Raw genomic sequence first — 24,603 nt, forward strand, 5'->3', positions numbered from 1 at the left:
AGGGCTTTTATGAGTATTCTAAGAAACAAGGAACATTTCGAAGAAACTTTCCAAATCATTTTAGAGAATTTTTAAAAAATCATTGAACTAAAATGATAAAAGTTACATCAGAGAAAGGTTAAGTGAAATAATACACCTTTGGCCATTTCCTTTTTGGATCAGTCCCATTAAAAGAATTTCCATGCACAAAATTATTTAAAGATGAAAGGTTTTGATTTCTCTTCGTTCCACAACTCTCAATTCATCTACACTTTTCCTAATAAAAGGAAATTTAGAACTGAGAGAATGGCTTAAATTCAGTAAGAGCTTTGCAATCTTCACTTGCTGGTCTAAAAGCTGGTTATCCCACAAGGGGCAGCATGTTTTAACCTGTCAAGCACAGGTACGCCATAGGAGGTGCTGCAGCCCAATGCCCAGGAGACCACAGGTGCTCCGTCACGCCGAAGTTCAGATTCATAACATGTCTCTGCAACACACAGCTTCCAAAACGCATGTCACAGCCACCTGGGAGCGACCGAAAGCTCCCCAGATCAGCCTGACTAAAGCCCTCCCCCCAGGGGATGGGGAAGGCAAAGAAAACACCTCTTTTAATGGCAAACACACTTTCACAATTTGAAAACTTGATTAAAAATTTAAAATATACATCAGAAATTGTGACTTACCACCATCGGATACGGTTGCGGACTGAAAGAAAAGAGAGAGAGACATGAGTTAATTAAGCCTCATGACAAAAGTCAGGAAATGGTACGTCCATCTGAGGAACAAAACTGGGAGATTCTTTGGAAAGTTCTTGGTTCTCAGTGCGGTATCTGAGGAAAACCCAACACCTCAGTGAGTCAAGAGTTACTCTCCCACTTCCTGAGTGAACTCCGCCCACCCTGGCAAGCAGGGCGACATCAGGACAACACGGAAGTCATCATCATTTTCATTTGAAAAGAACAAATCTGAGCACGGTTGACATCATAGTCTTAGTAGTAACTTCAGTAGAAACAGGTTTACAAACTTCGGTCGATCGGCCAAGGGTCTGCAGTATCAAGGCAGCTGATGATCCATTTAGCGCTGCTTGCTTGCAAGTCAGCCATGCCAGTGCTGGGCACTGCCCTGGGCAGGTCACACCCCCACACTCGGTGCTCACCACGCCCCCCACGCCGTGCACCAGGCTACTAGTATCCTCTCCACCCTATGGGGCGAAACCCAGGTCCAGAGAGGTGAAACAGCCCCAGGGGGATGGCAGAGCAGGGGTCAGCCCACAGCCAGGCCCTGCCCACCAGGCCCGGCTGCCCACCAAGTGGTGGAGGAGCGGCTCTGAGCAGGTAGGTCAGGGGAGGTTTCCAAGGAGGGAGTCTGGAATAGGCTGAGTGACTGGAGGAGAGGAGGGTGGCTGGCTCAAAGGCACCAGGAACAAGAACAAACAAGTCATGCCAGAGAGAGAGGCAGGCAGTACTGGAAGGAGAAGGCTGTGGGGGAGGTCCTGGGCGGACAGACATTCAGAACAACAAAAAGCCACAGGTAGTTCTTTGACGGGAACATCTAGAAAGACTATTTAGGGATGTACTTGAAGGTCAGACAGCTCCGTGGGGAAGGTCACTTCCACCTGGCGATGGGGAGGGAGAAGAATCCAGAGAAGTCAAGAAAGGGGAAGGAACCAGGGCTGAAGGAACCGGGATCCCAGGTGGCAGAGACTCCAGGAAGCCGTGGAGGAACCAACATGGGAAGGGCTGGGGAGCTTGGAGGTTGGGCCAGTTTGGTGCAGGGGTGACTTGCACCTTGAGATGTCCTGGTCAAAGCACAGGCCACAGCTCTGCAGAGCACAGGCAAAGGCCCCAAAGGCAGTGACCAGGCGCCTGGCTGCCCTCTACGTCTTCTACACACAGGACCGGGTGTAAGGAAACCTCCAGCTCCACAAGAGGATAAACCCACGTGCTTCCCAGTGGCCACAGAAGGATGCCTTCCTGGAGCTCAGTGTTTGCTGCAGAAGCCCCACCACCCTGGCTTGGAAATGGACTCGCACCATGTCCTCTCTCTGCAGAGGGGAGTGAGGCTGGAGTGCAGGCTGTGTGGAAGGCTTTGCCAAACGCTCAGTGGCAGAGGGAAGTGAACAAGAGTGCCTAGACTCTCTAGCTTACCAAACAGAGCCCGCGCCTCCTTAGCCTGAGGCCATGCACGACGCCCCTTTCCAAATCCGGGGCCTCCTCCAACAAGCAGAGGTCATGTTTTAAGACCCCTAAGGACAAAATTCAAACAAGTGAGGCCTAGAGGTACCTCTGGGTTAGCCAGGCTTCCAGTTAAAGGCCCCTTCCTGTTATGACAGAGACATCATATGTCCTATACCACTGGGGAGCGAAAACACACATGTGTCATTTGAATTGAAAAATTCAATTATCCATGTCAACTGGCTTCTGCACTTACTGTTTGAGCATCCCACCCCAGTGCCAAAGCCCTCCAAGCCTTGCCTCCCAGCCTGAGTGGAGGATGGTGGGCCCTCTCCCATTCCAAGTAGACTTGGTCTCAGCCTCTCACCGTGTGGGAATTACACCTGCAAGACTAGAGAACCCAGATAAACGACCCCCCTCCTCCCGCAAACAGATGGTCTGTCCTCTGACAGCCAGAAGCAGCCACGCTGACAGTTCAGAATAGGGGCCTGTCCCTGTTTCACAACATCATGAGGCCCAGGTCAGAAAGACTCTGAAAACATATCCTGGCACCTTATCAATACGTTTTTCCATAGTAAAAACATACACTGTTATGTGTCCAGTTTTCAAACTTTCATCTTGCCAGACAGGCAGGCAAAAGAACAAACCCCAGCAAGCCAATACTTGGCCATCTGGCCAAGGGCCTGATTCCCACTGCAGAAGGCTGGGGTGGGCCTCCTCAGGGCCGACAATGCACAGGGGGAGTGGCTCTTCTTCCCACACTCACAATAAATCACCGACAGTCATGTTACAAATTAACTAATATCAAAGGCAAATTATTCCCTCGAGATTCTGAGAAGAAAATCTGCATGGCCCTGCACAAAGTAAGAAATACTGTCAATAATATCTGAAAATAAATTATAAAATGTAAACTTCATAAATATGAAGGAGGTAGTTCACTTCACATCACAACCAGGATTAAAACTAAATTCTCAGGCTTTAGCAGACTGAACAAAATGCACTAAAAGATCTCTATACACATCCCAAAAATGAAGTGAAACTCAAGATCCAGGAAAGAGGGGTGCCCCTGAAGCCAGAGACTCAAGAAGGTGGCAGATGAGAGTGGGATGCCCACAGAGAGACAAACAGGGGATGATTTTTCCTGAGCAGGTTACTTAATTTGCAAATAAATTATGTCTAATTATCATTAACCTAGCGCTTCTGTTCTCCGTCTAGTATTTATCCTATTTATAAGCACACACCTGGGGTGGTGGGATCACGCCATTACATTAACCGATACCCAGGTGCCTGCACACGAAGGGCCCACTCGATCCCCAGTCAGGCCTGGCTCCTTGGCCCTTGTGAGAAGGATGCGGAAGCAGGCTAAGGAGCACATCGCCAAGGGCCTCCTCCTGAGCGGAGGCGAGGTGTAAACAGGTGAGGCAGTTAGTGCGATGCAGGTAACAGGTGTGTGGGGGGAGCATGGAAGACAGTGTGATTCACGTGGGGTCAGGGGATGAGGAAGCACAGGCAGCCAACCTGCCAACAACAGCGGGGGGAGCAGAACAGGCAGGGCACCCCCAAATCATTGCTGTTTGCCTCAGGATTAATGACACGTCCTATTCTGACCAAATTACCCTTTTTTAAGCCTGGTTTGCATTGGGGAGGGGGAAATCCTGGCTGACAGGGGGAAGCAGCCCCAAACAGCAAAGATTCAGAAACTCCCATAGATAATCCCCAAAGAGAATCCCCCACAAAGGGTAAGGAGGCCTGGCTGCAGCTCAGCGTGACTTTGACAGGTAGGCATTCCCAAACATCTTGGCATACTTAGACCACTAGACCCCAGTGACACTTAGGAATTACAACTTACCGTTCCTAGTGTTTATTCTGATACCATACAATCTGTACTAACAACTGGCTCTCATTACCCTGTACTTCTTGGGTTCTTTCCAAATTCCCATACCTACACGTTATACTTACAAGAAAAGTACAGTCACAAAAACAAGCTGCCAGGGAAACAAGGTCCCAGTTGGTTAGCATTTTTCTGTCTTTACAATTTAAACACATCCCATCAGTACACAGCCCTAAAAAGGTCTATAATACTCCTCCACATCTGGAATTTACACTAACGTAAATCCATTTGTTTTAAGGAAACTGTATAAAGTATTTTAGAGATGGAATTCAAGCTCAAACAATCTCCATTTCTCAGGTCAGCCTCTTAAACCTGATAGTTCAGAGGAAACCAATTTGGATTTATTTCCAGCAGGAAATTGATCGAGACCACACATGTTCCATGGATATTTTATTTTGAATTAACGTTTTGAAAGTTTTAGATGATTTATATGAAGAGTGCTATATGATGAATCTAGCCTTCATCAAGGTTGATTCTGTTAGTAATAGGAAACAAAAACAATTAACAGAATACATCATTTCCAAGTTACTTTTGTATACAGTAATATAATTTTCAGTTTTGAGCCACTGACAAAATTTCCTACCTTGGAATAAAAAATATTAAATAACCACATATGATTCCTAAATAAGAGACTAAAGGCCTGTAAGTTGCCCAAATGTATCAAATGTTTTGAATACAAAGAGAAGAAATATAAATAATCCAATGATAAAAAAACCATAAGAATTTAACAACCCAATTTGTATCTAATACATATTGATTTGATCTTTTAAAAACCCTGATCTTTAAGTTTTAAGGCGACTCCTCGCTGGTCCAAGCAAAGAGAGCGGGTCCCCGTGGGGAAGACTGAAAGGCAGGGCGGAGGGCGAGGCGGAGCGCGCATGAGACACCGCCTAGGTCCCAGCCTGCTGGTGGGGTTATACCCGGCCTCGGTTCGGCTCGGCCTGCCCATGCCCGCTCACAGGCTCCCACGTGTCAGCCTGCTCTCTGCCCTGTGAGCTCAGGGGTCTTCACACCCAGCCATGACCCTCTAAGGAGTTGTCAGATCAATCCAGTGGGCCGTGAGCAGCATTTGTTAAAAAATGAAATAAGATGGGACAGAATAACGTGACAGGAAAATACAAAGTACAGTCATGTGTCACTTAATGACAGGGACAGGTTCTGAGAACTGCATTGTTAGGCGATTGCCTCATTGTGTGAACACCACAGAGTGTCCTTACCCAAGCCTAGACGATGTAGCCTACAACACACCTAGGCTACACAGCACTAATCTTATGGAACCACTGTCACCTATGTGGTCTGTCATTGACCAAAGCGTCATTATATGTGCACAGCTGCATATCTCAGGGTCTATGCTGTCCTTGAGCCTGGCTTCAGAGCTGCACATCTGTGTAGCACACACACATCCCCTGTGTGTGAAGTCCTGACTCTGACATGCTTCTCCTACTGTGGGTGGTAGTCCCAGTACTCTGAGAGTCAGTGCGCAGAAGGACCAACCCGTTCCACTCCTCAGCATGGAGCACCCCTTGCTGCACCCCAACTCTTGCCTGCAGCCTCCCTGGCAAGCCCACCTACCTGGGCTGCAGCTTCACTGACACCTTCTCAGGGAAGCCCTCCCTGCCAGGATCCCTGGGGTAAACCCACCACAGCCAAGACGACTGTCCTTACAGGGCAGGTCCCGGGTCCCTTGGTTACAGGACACAGAAGAGCCCTCTCACAGACCTCGCAGGGGCTCGAGCAACAGGGGCTGTGCTCCATGGCCCCTCCCCACACTAGGATTCCACAGCATTTTATCCCACCTCCAGCTCTCTCTATGTTCACACATGCGATTGCGCAGGACACATACACACACATGAGCACACACCTCACCCTCCCCCCCCCAAACACACTACTTCTTTCCTGCAGGTTCAACCAAAGAGACAAGTGGACACAGGCTCAGGAGGTAGGGAAGAGGCATGCATCTAGGTTCAGACTACGATGTTTACAATTAAGAATTTCTGGGATCCACAAGAGAGTGACGACAACAGAATGAAGGCACGATGGGTGTGTTCAGTGCTACACAGTGACAAACAGGACAGCTGAACACAGGCATGGGATGTGGATAAGGAGGGCAGAGTCATCACAGCGCAGCCCACAACAGTTTGTGCAGCCTGAGAGGGAGAGGGGATGGCAGCCAAGGGCCTTCAATGGGATGACGGCAGAGCACTCAAAGGCAGAGGGGAAGCTGTACTTCTCTGTTAAAGTGTGAGTGGGCACACGTGCGTGATTGTACGTGTGCACACATGCATATGTGTGCGTGTCCCAAAGGGCTCTTTAATCTTCAGTAAAATCAGAAGAAACCCAACCACGCAAAACCTTCAATGACCGCATTTTTCCTAAGAATTTCACAGTTAATACTCTTGTCTTGCCCTCAGTGAAGCCCAAGATAATTCATTATAAAAACTTTTAAAAGTCCAAAGTGACTCCTGGTGAAGCGGCACATGAGCTCCACATTAACACTAGGTATTCAGTGTAAACTTCTGACTTTACACAACAATCCTCTGACCTTGCTGTGAAATAAAGACTGCAGAATCCCTTTTCCTCACTGGCTGGCCAGAGTAAGAAAGACAAGAGTCCCCAAAGCAGAGGTGGGGGGGAAGGTGCAGAGGGGTCTGGCCCAACAGGACTAAACTCCTCCAAGTTAAATTAAGCTAAACACTGGCCTTCCTGGAATGTTCTGGGCAGGAAGTGGCACTAAGTATAGTTCTCCGATAGACACTCTCACCGGGGAGCTCCTTCTGGATAAACAGCACGCTTGTTTATGTGCTGGAGACTAGAGTCCAAGCCCCCACTCCCATCTGAGGAGGAAGCCCGTGGAAACGTTTTCTCATAAAGGCTGAGACGTATCAACAGTTTCAAAACCTCCACCCAGTGGAGTCCACCCGGAGCTGGAGCCCTCCGTCCTCCCCAGCAGCCCTGAGGGCGGGGGCCAGGCAGAGCCCAGGCTCAGGTGGTTGTAGGTGCAGGTTATGGGGGTGCAGCCTTCCAACAAAATGTTGGCTGAGTATCTGCTTGGGGCCGGGCCTCCTCCAGACGCAGGATGCACACAACAAACCCGCAAACCCAGAATAGGCAGCCCAGCCCCCGTGGCGTTTATGCCGGGGGCTGGAGCTAAATCCAGAAATGTCAGGTCCCTGCCATCCGGGCGAGCGTGGTGCAGAGGAGGGTGGACATGGGTGGCCTCTTGGGCCTTCACTGGAGGCCGGGGTGTGGGAGGAGGGCTGACGCAGGGCAGAGTTGGCAGCCCCCAGGGCTCCAGGCAAAAAGTGAGGTGGGTGAGGAGGGTAACGTAAGGACAGGTTTGGAGGGCCGGGTCCATGGGCCTGCCGACTGGGCACTCCAGAGGTGGCCCGAGTGAAGGCAGGGGGACTGAGAGAGGAGTCAAAGTCCAACTTGGGCACTTATGCCCACCGGCCTCCTGCACTTTCAGGGGGAGATGGGAGGAGACACGGACGTGCTGCCAGGTCTGGAGGGGTCCCTACTGGGGAGGGCAGACTCCAAGTGACAGCTCAGAAGGACCTAGAGAAGGAGAGAAGTGGTGGGGGAGGGTTGGTAAGAGGGCCCCCAGGAAAGCTGGTCAAATACTGGGACACACAGACAAATCCTGCTGTTTTAGGAGACCTGGCACTTCATGTGTAAGATGACAAGCACTGAAAGGGACCCCAACTTCCACATCTGTTAACGAGAACCTCCATGCTCCCCGAGTCATTTCGAGATTGAGGGAGAGAAGGTGTGGAGCACTGGATAGTGCTCACTGCCACAAGCTCACCCCTCAGGACCCAGGAGAAAGGAGCCCGTGCTGACACACCGCAGGAGCCAGTGGGAGTCAGCACCCACCTTCCAGCGAGAGACGCGGAGGGAAAGCCACCAGTCGAAGGCGACCAACTTCTTAAAAGAAAAAAGAGAGGAAGATGTGGAAATAGAAACCTGGTATTTTCTCTCAACTATATGAGGTCTTCTTAGATAGATACAGGAATCAGAGCATTCTTTAGAAGTGAGAAAAGAATTTATGCAACCAACAGATTAAAGGGGATAAACGCAGATCGTTCCTAACAGACCACAGGCCCCTCCTCCACCCAGTTTTACGGTTGAAAGAGGTCTGGGACAAAGTAGGTGCTAACTGATCGATGGATGGGCAGAGCACAGAGGGGCTGCACCAGCCTGATGCAGAGGACAGATGCCGTACGTGGAGTCAGAGAGGCCAACATGGGAGAGGAGGTCAGTAGGCAGGCAATGAACAGAAGTCAGTAAATCTGAGCTAAGAAAAGAGAAATTCAGTGAAAGGCAGAAGTCTGTGACAGCCCATCAAGCTAAGAGATTCAGAGACAACCAGGCGAGGTGTCCTCAAACACATCAGCCCACAGAAGGCCATGCCTGACGCGCTCCCTCACACCCCACGGCCAGCCCAGCAGCCCGGCCCACGTTCCACCGTCACCACAACCGTGGCTCCTCTCCACACCACCTCCCACGTGCCTGCCTCCACCTCGACGGCCCCCTCCTTCCCTGGAACCCTGGCCGGGTCCTCATGCAGAGTCCTGGGCCAGAGTCTGTGCTAGAGACTCTCCAGAGGGGGTCACCGAACTCCTGTTCTCAGATCTCTCCTCCTGCCCACGTTGCCTGCCCTCAGGAGACCCATGAGAGGAGAGGGCTGAGAGTTCTAGTCAAATGACGCAGGGGAAGGAAGACTGGGCTGCTGGAGCCAGACAGCCCCGACTCCTCCTGACCACTTCTCCACCTTCCCCATTATGCCTCCACTTCCCCAGGCACAACCGCAGAGCCCTCCCTCTTCAATGCCAAGGCTCCCTCTTCCCCAAGCCTCTCCAGGGCTTCTCTGTGGGACCCATGACATTTGTATTCTGCACTCGCACAGCCACCCCTGGGATCCAGCACCATCACTCCCACCAGGGGCCCTGCAGCAGCTCATCCCACTCCTGTAAGTGCGCAGTGGGGCTCCACACTGCCTGGACAAGAATATTCAACTTCGGGGCCGGCCCCATGGCCGAGTAGTTAAGTTTGCACGCTCTGCTTTGACGGCCCAGGGTTTCGCCAGTTCGAATCCTGGGTGCGAACATGGCACCACTCATCAAACCATGCTGAGGCGCATCCCACATGCCACCACTAGAAGGACCCACAACTAAAAAATACACAACTATGTACCGGGGGGCTTTGGGAGAAAAAGGAAAAAAAAATAAAATCTTATAAAAAAAATATTCAACTTCTTATTATACTGCAACTCTTCTTTATTTTCAAGGCTTCCATGGAGCCCCAGTGCACGAAGAGGCAAAAGCCTCTTGGTCTCTGGAGGTTCTCTCCGTCCTCCTCTAGCAGCCCAAAGGGCCCTGCCTGGGCAGACAGGTGTCAGAACAAACCTGTTACGCTGATGGGCTTCCAAATCCCCAAGGGACAGCCTCAAGAGACACACCTCTGCCAAGCAAGCAACACGGCAGAATGTGTATTCTACGACCAAGAAGGGAAGGACAAACCGTGGGAGGGACTGACCACCCTCCACAGCCCTGGCCACCTGAAGCGGGCACTGACGGGGCCCCACATCTCAGGCTGATGCACTGAGCATGAGGGTCTAATGCCAAGTGAGAGCAGAGCAGGGACACCACGGGAAGGGCTCAGGGACAAAGCAGCAGGTCAGACAGTGCCCTGGGCTAGGGACCGAGCTGAGGTGGGGGCTTGCTCCTGCAGCTCAGGGGAGGATGGAAAGTAAAACCTGTCTGTGACACTGTGATAGCCACAGCTTCACTAAATTGCCAATGCCCTGCTCTCAGGCTAGCTTAGGAAGCCCTCCACCTCAGGACCGGAGGGAAGTACCCCACTGGAGCAGTATGTGGTGAATTTTGTCACAGTCGTCTCAGACTGCTGCCCTGGCCACAGCGCTGAGATAGGCAGCCTGTCCCCACTAAGCCCCATAGCAGCACCCCAACCCAAGCAACGCCTGGTCAGACACAGCAGGGGAGCTCTGGGTGAGAGTCCAAGGTCAGGGATGGGGGCTCACACAGGAAGCTTGTTAAACCTTTCTTCTTGTGACAATTCATATTTCTTTTAGGCTGTGGGTCTTCATGTCTCCTCAATCAGTATCTTTCTAGCATCTAAGACAGTGACACCCCATCGTGATGTGTTTTAAATACGACAAATCGCTTTGTCTTGGCAAAGGAGCATATCCATTTTCAAAGTCTACTAATGCTGGATCTCATTTTTAAAAAGACGGGGAAACCGTGATCAGCTCATTTGGCCACTGAGATCCTCATGTTCTTTCTGAGTCAGAATCCCATCAGCTCTCCTCTGTGCTTCTTGTCATTATGGGCAATAGCTCCTCTCAAGGCTTAAGAGTTCTCTACTCAAGGTGAAAGACGCTTACAAGAAACACAGAGCCTTTTAAAAAACCCTCTCACAAAGTACAACTTTTACTGCGCACATATATACTAGGGATGGAGCCCCAGCATTCTTGTGACACCCACATTTTAAAGATAAAGAATCTGAGGCTCAAAGGGATAGGCAGTATGCTTATGATCACAGAGCTGGCAAGGTGAGGAGCCAGCCTTCTGACACAGGTCCCTCCAACCTTATTCCCTGCACCGCGTGACTTCTCAAGCACTGCAGGGTCAGCCCCTTGCAGTGACTACCCAGGAAAGCGGGTCCTCTGCCCTCTCTCCCACTGGCCCGCGTGGAGCCGGGAAGAGCTGCTGCATCGAACGCCCTCCCCACGACCTACCACCGAACCTCTCAGCGTGAGAGGGAGCGGCTCATTTTCCAAAGCTTTAAACACAACCACACCAACCAGATTTTGTTAACACACTCGTGTAAACAATTTATTTGCCAGTTTGAGTATTTGCAAAAATTTCTAAGGAATCTAAATCATTTATATGCAAGTACAAAGGCAGATTTTTAGTGACCTTTTTGTTTACTCAGAATAAAAAACATTTTCTAAAACTTGCCTTTATATACTCTTGAAATGAAAATGCAATCTACGTATATGTACAAATAACTAACTGGTTAATTGGTCCACTGAGGACATAATATACCCAGAGTTCACTCTTCCACCCAGGAGGTGACGGGGAAGGTACAGGAACACATTACCTGCCCAGGGGCGGCAGAGGAGCCAGGCAGGGAGGACGTCCACAAACATCCAAGTCAGCTTTATTACTACAAGGGGTTTCCAAAACACAAAGGGAATATTTAAAAAATACACTAAACTCTGCACTTATTTCATAAGCCTAATTCTTGACCATCCAGCAGCCCTATTTCTATTTTCTATTGACAAGGAAGGATGTAGGTCACTTTCCCATGCCCAACGTCCAAACTAGTGGCCTCTGAACCAGCAGCTTCTCCTGCAATTCTCTACAGACGTTCTAATTCTATATGGGGAAAGAATATTAAGATGAAACAACCTTTAGAAAAGAACGAATTTAAAATCGGTACCCAGTAATTAGTAAAGATGATTGAAAGAAACTTCAAATTTAAATAATTTAAATTTATTTTTACCTTTACATCAACATAGCACAGCCACGAGAAGGAAATAAGAATTATTCTTTTTATTTAATCTCAAACCTTTTAAAAAAGTCCTATAGTAAGTTCTACTTCATAAACTCAGATACTAATCAGTCATTAAATGATTGTCTGTAGTTCTCTGTGCATGTACAGGAAACAGTCACTCACTACATCTAAAAATGTACGACATAAAACCCTAAAAAAGAGGATTGGATTTTAAAGAGTATTTAAAGAGTATTAGATTTTAATACATTTATCTAGTTGAAATTTAATATTTCAATAAAATTAATTCACTCATCTTTACATTCTATTAGAATTACTAGGGTAAGAACAAGAAAAACATTGATGCCTTCCGTAAGGCTGCCTTAGAACGAGGCAGCTTGACCCTCTGTGAGGGTGGGCTGGACCCGGCATGACCAGGTGGCCGCCCAGGAGAGCTCTGGGTGTTGGTCTGTGTGCCCAGAGACGGGCATTTCCCTCCACAGGACTCACTCCAAGCTCCATGAAGCAGACACAAGAAACGCGATTTCAAAGGTTACACTCACAGGCTACCATTCACCAAACAGGCTGAAAATAAAGCAGTAACCAAGAAGCCAAGTTTTCTTACCGATTGTCTAAATGACAAGAAACAGCTGGAATAACTTACCTGCTGATCATTTAAAACGTGCGTTTCCTTTGACAACCCTCTTCCCAAATTCATCTTAAGACAAGAAAACTTCCGACCCACACCAGGCACGCAGATCTAAAATCTACCATTTAAGACCGCAGCATGCCTGTGCCTGTCAGGAAAGTTTAAAGACATTTCAGTTGAGTTCCATTTCACTCCCTTCGTAACCCATGGCAACAGGACACTGCAGGAAGCTGTGGTTTGCCAGGGATTCAGACTCTCTCAATTGTCTCATACAAAGAAAAAAAAAGCCGTTTACATAAATCGCGCTGTGAGATCATTTTTAAAGTATTTCCTCTACCAAATGAGAAAAATGAAACTTCAGCTGATAGGGGTAATTTCTCAGTCAGTACAACAGCTGCAGAGAAGCTGTTTCTTCAGCAGGGTGGTGCAGTTCACAACCTTAATTACAGTGGCTGACAATTCTATTATAAGCCTCCATATGCACGAGTTTATGGGGTGCCAGCCCGCGAATCTGCTGTGTGCCTAAAACCCATTTCGTCTCAGTGCATCAATCTCTATTCCATCATCTGCTTTGTCTGCCTTCCAACATTGCACACAACCTGAAACTGAGGGAACCATGACAGATTCGGATTTAAAAAGAAAACTGTTTCCAGAACCTAGGTATCACGGCAAGACTACTTAACTTTCTAGAGACTCAGGGGTAAACTGCTCGCCTTACTGTCAAGATCTCACAGCAGTGGATATCTGGCATCTCATCTGAACAGGTCCCAGAATTCACCCCACTCTTAGAAGGTTAGATTGGAGCAGACCTTAGGGAGCATCTTGTCGAAGGCTGCACACCCAAGACCCACAGGGCCAAGGGGCTGGGGTGATGGCCCTGAGGTTGGGAGTCAGGCCACTAGCCGGGACATGCTGAGCTCGCCCTTATTTTACAGGAACATTCCTAACAGGAGTATTCAGTAAAGAGAATCTGCAACATGGGCACACAGCTCTGTGTTTACTGCAGAAGTGTACACGCCTTGCTGAAAAGTGAAAATCTCACAGACAAAAATGGGCATCAGCTCAAGCTCCTCAGATAGCTTTTCTCAAGAGATCTGTGCACAATAAAAGTATGAAAGGACATCAAAGCAAGAGCTGAGGAGGAGCAGAGCCTGCCATCGCCATCCTCACCAGCACCACCAAGCGCAGGAGCTGCCTGCCCAGCCTGGCACTCAGGAGACACCGGGGGCTATGTGAGGGCTGGGCAAGTGAGGAGGAGGCGGCGGCCACAGCCAGGGCTGGAGAACGGCAAGGGAAGGCTGAGTGCAAGAGCTGGGACTTGAGGCTGAGAGGCAGGGATGGGAGCAGCAGCCAACAGCCCAGGCCCGGACAGGGGCAGGAATGGCCCTAGGCAGCCCCACCTCTCCCTCTGCATAGCTGCTCCTCCCTGGAAGGGAGTGGCAGGGATCAAACAAGCCACAGAGAAGAGAAGCCTGGCTCCTTCCAGCTCTGCTTCCTTCGTCGTCATCAGCCCTGGGCTTCACGGGGGGGGGGGGGGGGGGGGGGATCCCGTGGGTGGCCTGCCCGAACTGGAGGGGCCTTAGGGCCCCTGTCCTTGGCAGAGCCTCACCTTTAAGTACCATGGCCCGCCCACTTCACCTGTTCTCGGGGCAGGGCGAGCACAGCTCAGGGAGCAAGGCCTCCTCCGTGAGCCACCACGGTTGGCACACTCCAGCCTGAAACGGGCCGAGCAGCTCCGGGCTCTGGACAACAGGAAGTAAGCACCAAGCCCCCACAGTACATCATGGGGCCGGAGGGAGCCCAGAGGTCCTTTATTCCCTCCACCCTGTGCCTGTGCACGGGCGTGTCCTGAGCTGGAAATCCAGTATAAGCACTTGGGAATGGCAAGAGAGGCCCTGTGGGGGACTCTCGGGGCAGCTCAGGGAGGATGTCAGGGGAGGGCCCAGCCAGAACACACAGATGAGAGGGAGAAGAGGGCATTCCAGTAGGAACAGAGGCGAGCCAGGGCAGAGCGAGAATCCTCCTGAGGCGTGTCCCAGGGCCAGGAGGCCTGACCAGCTGGAAAGTCCAGTGAAGGCACCTGCCTAAGAGCTCCTCCTTTATTCTGGGTGCCCTTGCAGTGGTCACTAGTTACTGCCCCCAGCCCCACACCAGTCTTGGAAGAGGGAGGGGTATTCTCCTTAATACCCTGGACCCATCAGGCCTTCCCAAGTCCTCCGGCCAGTTCTGGGCACAGTGGGGCCCAAAGGGAACAGATACACATGCTCCATCAAATGTTCAAAGTAACAGAAGGGAAAGGAAGAAGAACGCAGTGGCACCCTCAGACACAGGCTCCCATCAGCCCTGCCAGCCCCACTCCCGTAACAAGGAGACAAGGACAGTAGCACTCTCAGGGATGCCCAAGACTTTCCAAGGAAGAAGCGGCAGGACTTGCCAAGTGGGTGAAAGGAGAGGCCAGAGGAGGGTCCACGGCATTCCTCGTATCAGGTGCTCTGGAAATATGGCCTCAGGACCCCCTGCTCCTAGCCCCTGCCTCCTGGGGCCAGGCTCAGGGCTTCACTGCAACCCCATGGGCAGGAACCCTCAAGTCTCCCTCCATCCCTGACCTGAGGTAAGAAGTCTGACGGTTCCCATCTACCTGGCCCAAGCCCCGTCCCCTCCCCTGTACCACCACATGGCCCAGTAATCCTGACAGCCTCCCCTCCTTCCCGAGAGCCCTACTGTTCATTCTCAGCTCAGCAGCCAGAGGAGCCCTTTTAAAAGTTGGCTCGTGATGCTCCCCTGCCTGGCCTCCGACCTTCCCAGCCGTGTGCACCCACCTCCCGCCCCCTCCCACATTGCACAGCCACAGTCCACCGTCCGTAACCCGCTGGGAGGCCAGCTCCACAAAGGCAGGACTGGTGTCAGTGCTGGTCACTGCTGTCCCCTGAGCTGGAATAACATCTGACACAGAGCAGGTGTCCACCAAACACTGATTGAGTGAGAGGACAGGCAAGACACCGAGAAGTACTAGTACATGCCCCGAGTTAACAGGATTTTTAAGATAATTAATTAATAATTAAGATAATTTCCTATGTAAATAAAGAGTAAACTAGTGTATGAAAGACCAAAATAAGCAAAAATTTCTAGGTTAAATTCCCCTAGAAATAGCAAACTTAAGAAACAAGGTAAAAAGAGCTTGTTTTAAAATGTCTGTGTAGATTTCATCCTAGATAATGTCAATTCCATAAATTGTGCAGAGTGACCCAGAGGTGAGCCAGAGGCTTGAAGGAATAAACCAAATCAGCCAATGCAGCCACCACAGAGCCCTGGGCCTGGTTCAGGTTCTGCTCGCCGGCTCAGAGACGACAGCTCTCTGACAGCAAGCATGACGGGCACGCCCCGCCCTGGTAGAAAGTAGCCCACTTAGGACCTCTGCCATGAGGAGACAACCAAGCCCCTTGCCTCCCTCCCTCTCTTCCTCCCTCTCTTTCTCCCTCCCTCTCTTCCCTGGCTGTCCACCCTCCCACCCTCACCTCCTGGGAAGTCTGGACAGGTTCTGAGGAGGGAACCACGTGGCCTCAGCGCCCCCTGCTGTCCAGGCCCAGCACTGCCAGTCCCTACCAACAACACCTGGGCGCTGCCCCCACCCAGACGGTGATGCAGAAGGATCAAGACAGAGCAGGAGCCGGGGTGCTGTGAGAGACAGAAGGAGCATCAGGTGCTGCAATAAGGAGTGGGGAGCTTTGAATGCGTTGGGTCTAGGACGCTGGCTACAGCCAGCAAGGGAGTCCAGGGGCAAGAGGACAGGTGGCCCTGGCACTCAAGAGATGCCGTGTCTGGAAACAGGTGGTGCCTCGGGCCACGGCTAGGGGCTAAAGGACCCCAGCCACAGTCTAGAGAACAGTCCAGAGCAATTAGGGAGGCAGGGCTGGATCCTCCCTGCCTCCCACCCAGCCCTGGCACTGGGAGCAGGCTGGAGTTCTGTGGCTCGCACCAGGGCGCAGGGAGCTTGCTCTGAGATAGGCCAAGAGTAAACATTTCCAGCTTTGTGGGTGATACATTCTGTCTCTACTGCCATTCTGTCAACTCTGCCACCACTGTTGTGAGAAAACAGCATAGATGTGCCAATGGCCTGACTGTGTGCCAATGAAACTTTATCCACCTGACAAGCCATGGGCAGATCTGGCCCTGACCATCACCCGTCTGCCTAGTGCCTGATCGCCACCGCTCTCCTGGGCTCTAGCTCCCAGGGCTGCTGCCGGCTCTCCCAGCTCTCGCCCATCCCCCATCCCCCACCCACCCCTGTTCTCTAGTCCTCACGTTGGTGGTCTCTCCTGGTCATTCGGAAACTTGAGAGCTTCCTCCGAGCACAGCCATGCCCCAGGAGCTCCTGGAGGCAGGGACTGCATTGTGAGGGCTTGGACAGTGGCTGCTCGGCTTCCAGCTGCCTTGGGCGAGGTCTGGACCTTCTCCCTCCTCTACTGCCCTCCTGGGGAGTCTCGCTGACCCTGCCCAGCCTCCACATGCTGCCGGAGGAGCTTTCCAAACACAGCTGCATGACCTCCTGCAGGAGGAGCCGCACGCCAGCTCTCCAGGCAAGGCAACTGAGCCAGGTATGCAAACAGTCCTCAGTGCTGTGATGAATGGCGGGCAAGCAGCGCTCTCCCTCAGCTCCCAGCTGCGAACTGACCACAGGCTTCTATCACACTTAGAAGAAAACCCAAGGTCTCCACCTGGCCCTCCCTCCCTCCTGTCCTGGGGCACACCAGCAGTTCCCCGGCCCAAGACCTTCACACGGCTAGCCCCCTCCTAGTATCAAGGGCTCGGCGTGAACGTTCCCGCCTCAGAGGGGCCACCCGACCACAGCATGCGAAGGAGCCCCATCTCTCCCCTGCACACCTGGCCTTGCTTCCCCATAGCCATCACCCTGCCTGACGTCTTCCTGTTGATGCAACTGTCTATGTGTCTCTTACCTATAGGGCGAGCTCCCTGAGAGCAGGACCACTGCTGTGCCCACAGCTCCAGGAACAGGGGGGATGGACAGAAGTCTGGAAGGACAGAGGCAGAGACCTGCGGGCCTTCCCAGGGGCTCTGGCGTCCTGGGAGAGGCAGCACGGGTGAGTCTAGCGTGCACTCGGGAGCGCGGCCCTGGAAGCCAGCCTGCCCGGGGACGCCTGGCTGCAGCCCTTCCACACTTCATGGACTTAGACAAGTTGCTTAACCCCCTGGCACCCTGCCTCAATTTCTCACTCTGTAAAGCAGAAATAATGATAGTTCCTATGGCATAGGGTTCATTGTTATATCTCCAACAACAGGGCAGGTTGTAGACACCATTAGCCATGGCCGCCTGGTGTGGCATCTGTCAGTGCAGGTTGTGGTGATGCCCCCACTGCACGAGGCCCTGACAGGTCGAGGAGCTTCCCTCAGGGAGTGGCGGACATCATCACTGTCACCACATTACACGGAAATCATGAGCCAAGGAGACCCTAAGGGGGCGGCTGATGCCACAGGTGCCGGTGTTGGATAGGTCATGTCTGAGCCAGGCCTCAAAGGATGACCAGGATTTTCCCAGGGCTTAGCACACACAGTGCTTCCTACGAGCAGTTACAGCTTTTAAACTAAGTACTATGAATACCACTTATTCCTCAAGTGAATACACAAAACCACCATTAGCAATAAAACCAGATTCCTGTCCATCTCGAGGCTGCTTAGCAGACAGAGAATGTGACATTTCAAGTCACAGATGTGTAAGCAAGTGCAGTCTGGGACCCCACGGCTTGCCCCGGTCTCTCCAGCAGGTGTGGTTCTGCAAGTCTGCATGCCTGGGCCCCTCATTGCCGCTGTCCCCAGGCTGCAAAGCCCTTCTCTGAGCTTCCAGGGCAACACGTTCCGCTGCTCACCTGCTCCCTGGTCCACTTCCCCAGGCACCTCCCACAAATGTGCCCACAGCCCACCAGGTGGTCCTCAGGCTTCAGGTGCCAGGCCTTCTTCAAAGATGTCCCCAGGGGCTGGCCCCATGGCCGAGTGGTTAAGTTCGCGCGCTCCGCTGCAGCAGACCAGGGTTTGGATCCTGGGCACAGACATGGCACCGCTCGTCAGGCCACACTGAGGCAGCGTTCCATGCGCCACAACTAGAAGGACCTGCAACTAAGATATACAACTATGTACCGGGGGGATTTGGGGAAATAAAGCAGGAAAAAAAAAAAAAAAGATTGGCCACAGTTGTTAGCTCAGACAAAAAAAAAAAGATGTCCCCAGTACCAGATGCCTCCCTCTCAGAGCCCCAGGCCCACCTCCCTTCACCCTAGTGACCCTTGATCCCCTCCCTGGACACTGGCCGACCACCCAGCACCCACCAGCCCAGTATAGGAGCCTTCCTGCCATGCCTGTAGCAAATCAGAGGGAAGTGAAGGTCCCAGAGCCGCCCATCCCATTTCTCGTGTGCACTGGGTGCACGTAGGCAATTTCAACTTCCCATCCACAATGGCCATCACTGCTGTACTGGACAGGCACCCTCTCGACCCTCTCCGATGGCCTCACACGCTTACACACACTCACAGTCTTTCACACACTCTCATTCACTCAGTCTCTCTCACACAGAATCTCACACATGCACACACGCTCACACAATCTCACACACTCTCATTCACTCATAGTCTCTCTCACACAGAATCTCACACATGCACACACGCTCACACAATCTCACTCTCACTCTCACACACGCTCACTCGTGCACACGACCTAGCACATTCTTCATAACGTGAAGCTCCTAAAGCACTAGTTAGGGCCGCTAAGGAGAGCTCCATACTCCATGCATCTGACACTACGAGGAGGTCCTGCAGACCCACTCCTGCTCATCTTGGTGGGGGGACCACAAGCCCACCCCAACCCATTCCCTCCCCTCAGGCACCAGCACCCCACCTCCCCCTCACTGCAGCTGCCCTCTGAATGAGGGAGGCACACGTAGAGAAACGTCCATGAACAGAATCACAGTGGATCAGCCCAGCCGCACACACAAATGTGGGTCAATAGCCTGCGACAGGTGACAACAGAGGGAGAACTCCTAGAAGGTGGCTCTTGCCTCCCACACTGGACTCGGGGGTCACTGTTCCCTTTTAAGCCTCGGTCCCCAGCAAGAACACACGAAGTGCTGTTCTTCCGGGAACTTGGCTTGCAAGCAGCCTCTGTGCATGTTCAGCTCAGGACCCTTGCACCTGGAGACCCCCCTTCTAAGGCCTTCTGAACCTTGAAGCTATCTCACAAATGCTAAGACCAAGGCTGTGACTCTCTTTCTGTACCTGACTTTAAACACCTCAAGGGCGGAGACATGTCTGTCATCCCATGTTGGGCCTATAGTGCTGATCCTTGACGGGCTTCTTGGGCCACTGTCTCCTTGGTGACCACCTGCCATGGGCATAACCAAAACTGGCGCTCTCTTAAAACAAACAAAAACTCACCTCTGACATTTCCATAGCAACTGTCTCGTTCTCTGACCTCCATCTCCTGTCTCAAGAGCCCCTCCAACAAGGACCCCATGCCACAAGGACCTTCCCTTTTTCCCACAATCTGTCACCAGCTCATCTCCCAAGTTTCCCTCTTACACGGCTCAGAGACCAGCCTCTTCCTTCATCACTCCCTCCACTCACCCTCGGTTCCTCAGTCCCATCCTCCTCTCTAGGCTCATTTGCAAAACCCTAACCCTAGTTGTTAACACTGCCTACTCCAGTCTACCCTCTAGGAGCTCAACAGGGCTGGAAGAAACACACACGATCATGGTGATCATTTTTACTGCAAGCTACAACACAAATCTGGAAAACAGCACAAAATGCAAATATATGGTTCAGTGATTTATCACAATGTGAAGCCCATGTAGCTCCCACCCAGGTCATAACAAAAAGCATAACAATGTTCTAGCTTTTCTTTATGGTTCTACACTGTGAAAATCAATAAAGGGAAACCGCATTTAAAATGGAGTCAGGAGGCCAGAAGGAGGAGCTCCCACGCAGTACCACTGGAGGGCAATTACAGAAAAGCGTCAATTGCAGACCCCAGCAGAAAGAGGTCTTCAACAGGAAGACAGCCGATTACAGACCCCAGCCGAAAGAGGTCTTCAACAGGAAGACAGTCGATTACAGACCCCAGCCGAAAGGAGTCAACAGGAAAGAACTGTCAGTTATAGGAAGATTTGTACATTGCATCCCAAACAGAAATCAATGACCCCAGCAACTCAGCCAATGAGAAGCCGTCACCACCCTGAACTCTTGCTTTTCTCCAAAGGACTTTCCTTCAAAACAGCCCCTTCCAATTTCCTCCTTTTCCTCTATAAAATAATGTTCCTCTGGCCTTATTTGTTGGATTCAACTATGGTCTGCCACAGCACACATATCCCAAATTGCAATTCATTGGCTATTCCCAAATAAACTCATTTTGCTGGTAAAATAACCGGCTGTTTTATTTTTAAGGTTGACAACACTGAACACACAACCAAAAGCCATGGCTTAATCTCACCTGTTTTCAGAGTCACATAAATGGAACCACACAGATGCATTCTTTTGTGTCTGCCTTTTTTCTGTGATATTTATCCATGTTAGGAAGGCAGCCATAGAGCATTCCATTGCATGAATAAATCACAAATTATTTGTCCTTTCCACTGTGGGTGGACAATTAAGTTGCTTTGGTTTAGGAATCTCATGACTACTGCTGTTTTGAATTCTTATACCTGTCTTTTGGAATACATGATGTGTATTTCAGATGGAGTGGAACTGCCAAATCATAGGGCATATGTCCCTTCAAATGTAGTTGAACCCTCACCCGGGGGGTTTATAAGAGATTTGGTCTCTTTCCACTTCAGCCAGTCTGGTGTGGGGACTTCACTGTGGCTGTAATTTGCGCCTCGCTGATGACTAATGGGCTTGGAAACCTCTTCCGGTGTGGGTTTGCCACTGCGGTATCCTCTTCCCTAAAGTGCCAGTTTGAATTGCTTACCCATTTTGCATCTGTAGGCGGCCCCAGGACACACGGCCCTTGTAGGATACCCATGTTGCCGACGTCATCTTCCCTTTCACTCTAGTAATGGTGTGTTTGGATGAGTGTAGGTTCCTAACAGTCATTGAGTCAGAGTCATCAATCTTTATCACAGGTTAGTGCTTTCTGTGTCTGGTTTTAAAAGTCTTCCCTTCCCCAAGATCATGAAGATGTGTGTCTACATTACCCCCCAGTCACTCTCATTTGTCCTCATGATTAGAGCTTCAACACAGCTGGGGCTAATTGTGTTTGTCTGGTGCGGGGAAGAATCGAGTTTCTTTGTTTTTCCATGTAGACCTCTACTTATTCCAGCACCAGTGAAGAGACCACACTCACCCTGCTCTGCCCACAAGCCAAGTGCCCGCAGATGCTGCTCTGTTTCTGTGCTGTCTCTTCTACTCCACTGTCTGTCCATATGCCAACATTCACACAGCCTTAAATTGCTCTAACTTGATACAGTAAGTTTTGATAGCTGATAGAGGAAGTCCTCCTACCTTATCCTTCTTCAAGAACATCTTGGCTACTCTTAGCCCTCTGCATTTCCACGAAAATTTTTAAATCATCTTCTTAAGTTCCACAAAACATGTGTTGGGATTTTGATTAAAATTGCGTTGAATCTATAGGTCATTTTCTAACCGTATCCACAACTGATTTTTGTAAGTTGACCATATATCCAGCAACCTTGCTAACTCATTCATTAACTTTAACAATTAATCTATAGGTTATTTCAGATTTTCTGTTACAATCATACCATGCGAGAATAACATTTTCATTTCTTCTTTGCAAACTTTCAAATTTCTATTGTCTTTATGATAGTGACCCTGATATCTGTTTACCTACATTAAACCCAGCATATATGGGGTTAAAACCAAGACACTCATTCCCTGCTTACTCCCTAGATTCCTGGCTCCAGAATCCCCAATCCTCCATGGAGACAGACACCACCAAGGACAAGCACCTGGATTCATTATCTCCTCCTCGCAAAGAGATACAGGCTGCTGGGAAAGTTGCTGACCAGCAAGGTCACGGGCTCCCTCCTCTCTGCAAGCAGTCTTAAGGCCAAAGACAGGCTGGTGGGAAAGCTCCGACCAGCAAGGCCATATGCTCCTGCCTCCCCTACCTAAAGCTCCAAATAAAAACCCTTCCTTTTAGCTTTTCAGGGAGTTTGGGATTTCAGCATTAGCTGCCCTCTCTCCTTGCTCAGCATTGTGCAATAATAAAATTCCTACTTTCTTCCACTACCCTGTGTCAGAGATTGACTTGCTGCACAACGGGTGAGCGAACTCACTTTAGGTTCGATATCATCCATAGAACAGAATATGATTCCGTCTTGAAAGGGAAGGGAATTCTGTCACACACTACAACAGGGATGAACCTTGAAGATATTATGCAAAGTGAAAAAAGCGAGACATAAAAGGATATATACTATAGGATTCCACTTATACGAGGTCCTCAGAGGAGTCAAATCCATAGAAACAGAAGGTAGCATGGAGGTGACCAGGGGCTGGAAGGTGGGGGGATGGGGAGTAGTTGATTAATGGGGACAGAGTTTCAGCTGAGGAGGATGAAAAGTTCTGGAGATGGACTATGGTGATGGTTGCACCACGGTGTGCATGTGCTTACTACCACTGAACTGTACACTTCAAAACGGGAAACTCTACGTTATAATAGTTTACAACTTAAATATATATATCTAACTAAGACACCCTAAACCAAGGTAAAAATAAGTCACAAAAAAGATATTTTCAAAATTGGTTCACTGACAAAGGACCCATATCCAGAATATATAAAGAACTACTACAAAAACCCGTTAAAAAAAAAAAAAAATTAGAAAAAAGACATGAATAAGCTACTAATTCAAAAAAGAGAAAACGGGCCAGCCCAGTGGCGCAATGGTTAAGTTCGCACATTCTGCTTTGGCGGCCGGGGTTCAGTGATTGGGATCCCAGGTACAACCTATGCCCCGCTTGTCAAGCCATGCTGTGGCAGGCGTCCCACATATAAAGTAGAGGAAGATGGGCACGGATGTTAGCTCAGGGCCAGTCTTCCTCAGCAAAAAGAGCAGAATTGGCAGCAGATGTTAACTTAAGGCTAATCTTCCTCAAAAAAAAAAAAAGAGAGAGAGAGAAAACAGCCAAAATACCCACGGTGGAACGCTCAACCTCACTCATAATTACTGAAATGCAAATTAAAACATGAGGCCATTTCACTGAAACTGGGAAAAATTCAAGTCTGACAGTACCAAGTGTTGGTGAGGAGAGACTACCAGGGACCCCTGCCCTGTGGGTAACCAGAGCCTGAGTGGGAACAGCCACTGTGAGTGGCGTTTGGACATGCCCATCACCCAGCAGTCTACCTAATAGGAATACTCTCTCTTTCTCCACGTGTGCCCAAGGACACTTGTTTAAGAATGTCCACAAGGCTCTGTTCAGAGTAGACTGTCCAGCTTTCCACCAAGTGCCCGCAAGAGCAAAACGGATAAAAATTGTGGCATATTCATAATGGAATGCCACATAACAAGCAAAATAAATGAACCAAAACTACGAGGGTCAATCTTGAAAACATAATGCAATGTTTTAAAGGTGGCAGAATAACACATGCAGAATAACTGCATGTGTGTAAAATTTTACAACACAAAATGAAGCAGTGAAAAGATCCGTGGCTGCCGAGGGTTCAGGGGAGGATGGAGGTGACCAGGAAGAGCACAGGGGTTTTTAGGGCAGGGAAACCACTCTGAGTGATACTGTCCTGGCCGCTACATGACAGACTGCCTTTGTCCAAACCTTAAGAATGAACAGCACCAAGAGTGTCGTCTCATAATCATAATGTACCTACAGTGGCTCATCAACTGTAACAGAAGTACCACTCCAACGGAAGATGTCAACAACTGGGGAAACTTCCTATGGGAACTCTGCACTTTCTGCTTCACTTTTCTGTAAATCTAAAATGCTCTCAAAGTAAAGTCTATGAATTTTTTTTATTGAGTTCATAATAGTTTACATCATTGTGAAATTTCAGTTGTACATTATTTCTTGTCCATCACCAAGTACTTGCTCCCCTTCACCCCCTGTGCCCACCCCCCATATGAATTTTTTTTTAAGGAATATAAATAAAAGAACCACACCAAAGATACTCTATCTGTATCTGTGGATCAATACCACATCTTTAAAAAGGGAGTTAGATGGGCCCTACCTCACAGAGCTCTTGTGAGGGTTACACAAGTTCACATCCAGCAAGTGTCTACAACAGCATCAGGCACAAAAGAGAGAACACCAAACATACAACGATGGTCCAGGGATGCGCAGCGGTAGAAGAGGACCCAGAGATGACAGGAGATGGTGCGGGGACACGTGCAGGGTAGAAGAGGACCAGAGATGACAGGAGATGGT

The 24,603-nt window shown here is 50.1% G+C and overlaps 1 protein-coding gene across 5 annotated transcripts in view; it reads right to left on the bottom strand.

Moving 5' to 3' along the window:
* The window catches only part of RGS12 (regulator of G protein signaling 12), a 132,100-nt gene that overhangs the window by 54,297 nt on the left and 53,200 nt on the right, over window positions 1-24,603 (bottom strand). For 3 of the 5 annotated variants that reach the window (XM_046656474.1, XM_046656477.1, XM_046656475.1), the window contains one exon: window positions 663-684. In XM_046656474.1, coding sequence (XP_046512430.1) covers window positions 663-684 — 22 coding nt within the window. Of the gene's footprint in view, window positions 1-662; window positions 685-1,003; window positions 1,071-12,223; window positions 12,384-24,603 lie in introns of those variants that run through there. The other 2 variants (XM_046656476.1, XM_046656478.1) reach the window with 2 other exon arrangements.

This window comes from Equus quagga, chromosome 3 (genome assembly GCF_021613505.1).
Source record: "Equus quagga isolate Etosha38 chromosome 3, UCLA_HA_Equagga_1.0, whole genome shotgun sequence".
NCBI classification, from domain to species: Eukaryota; Metazoa; Chordata; class Mammalia; order Perissodactyla; family Equidae; genus Equus; species Equus quagga.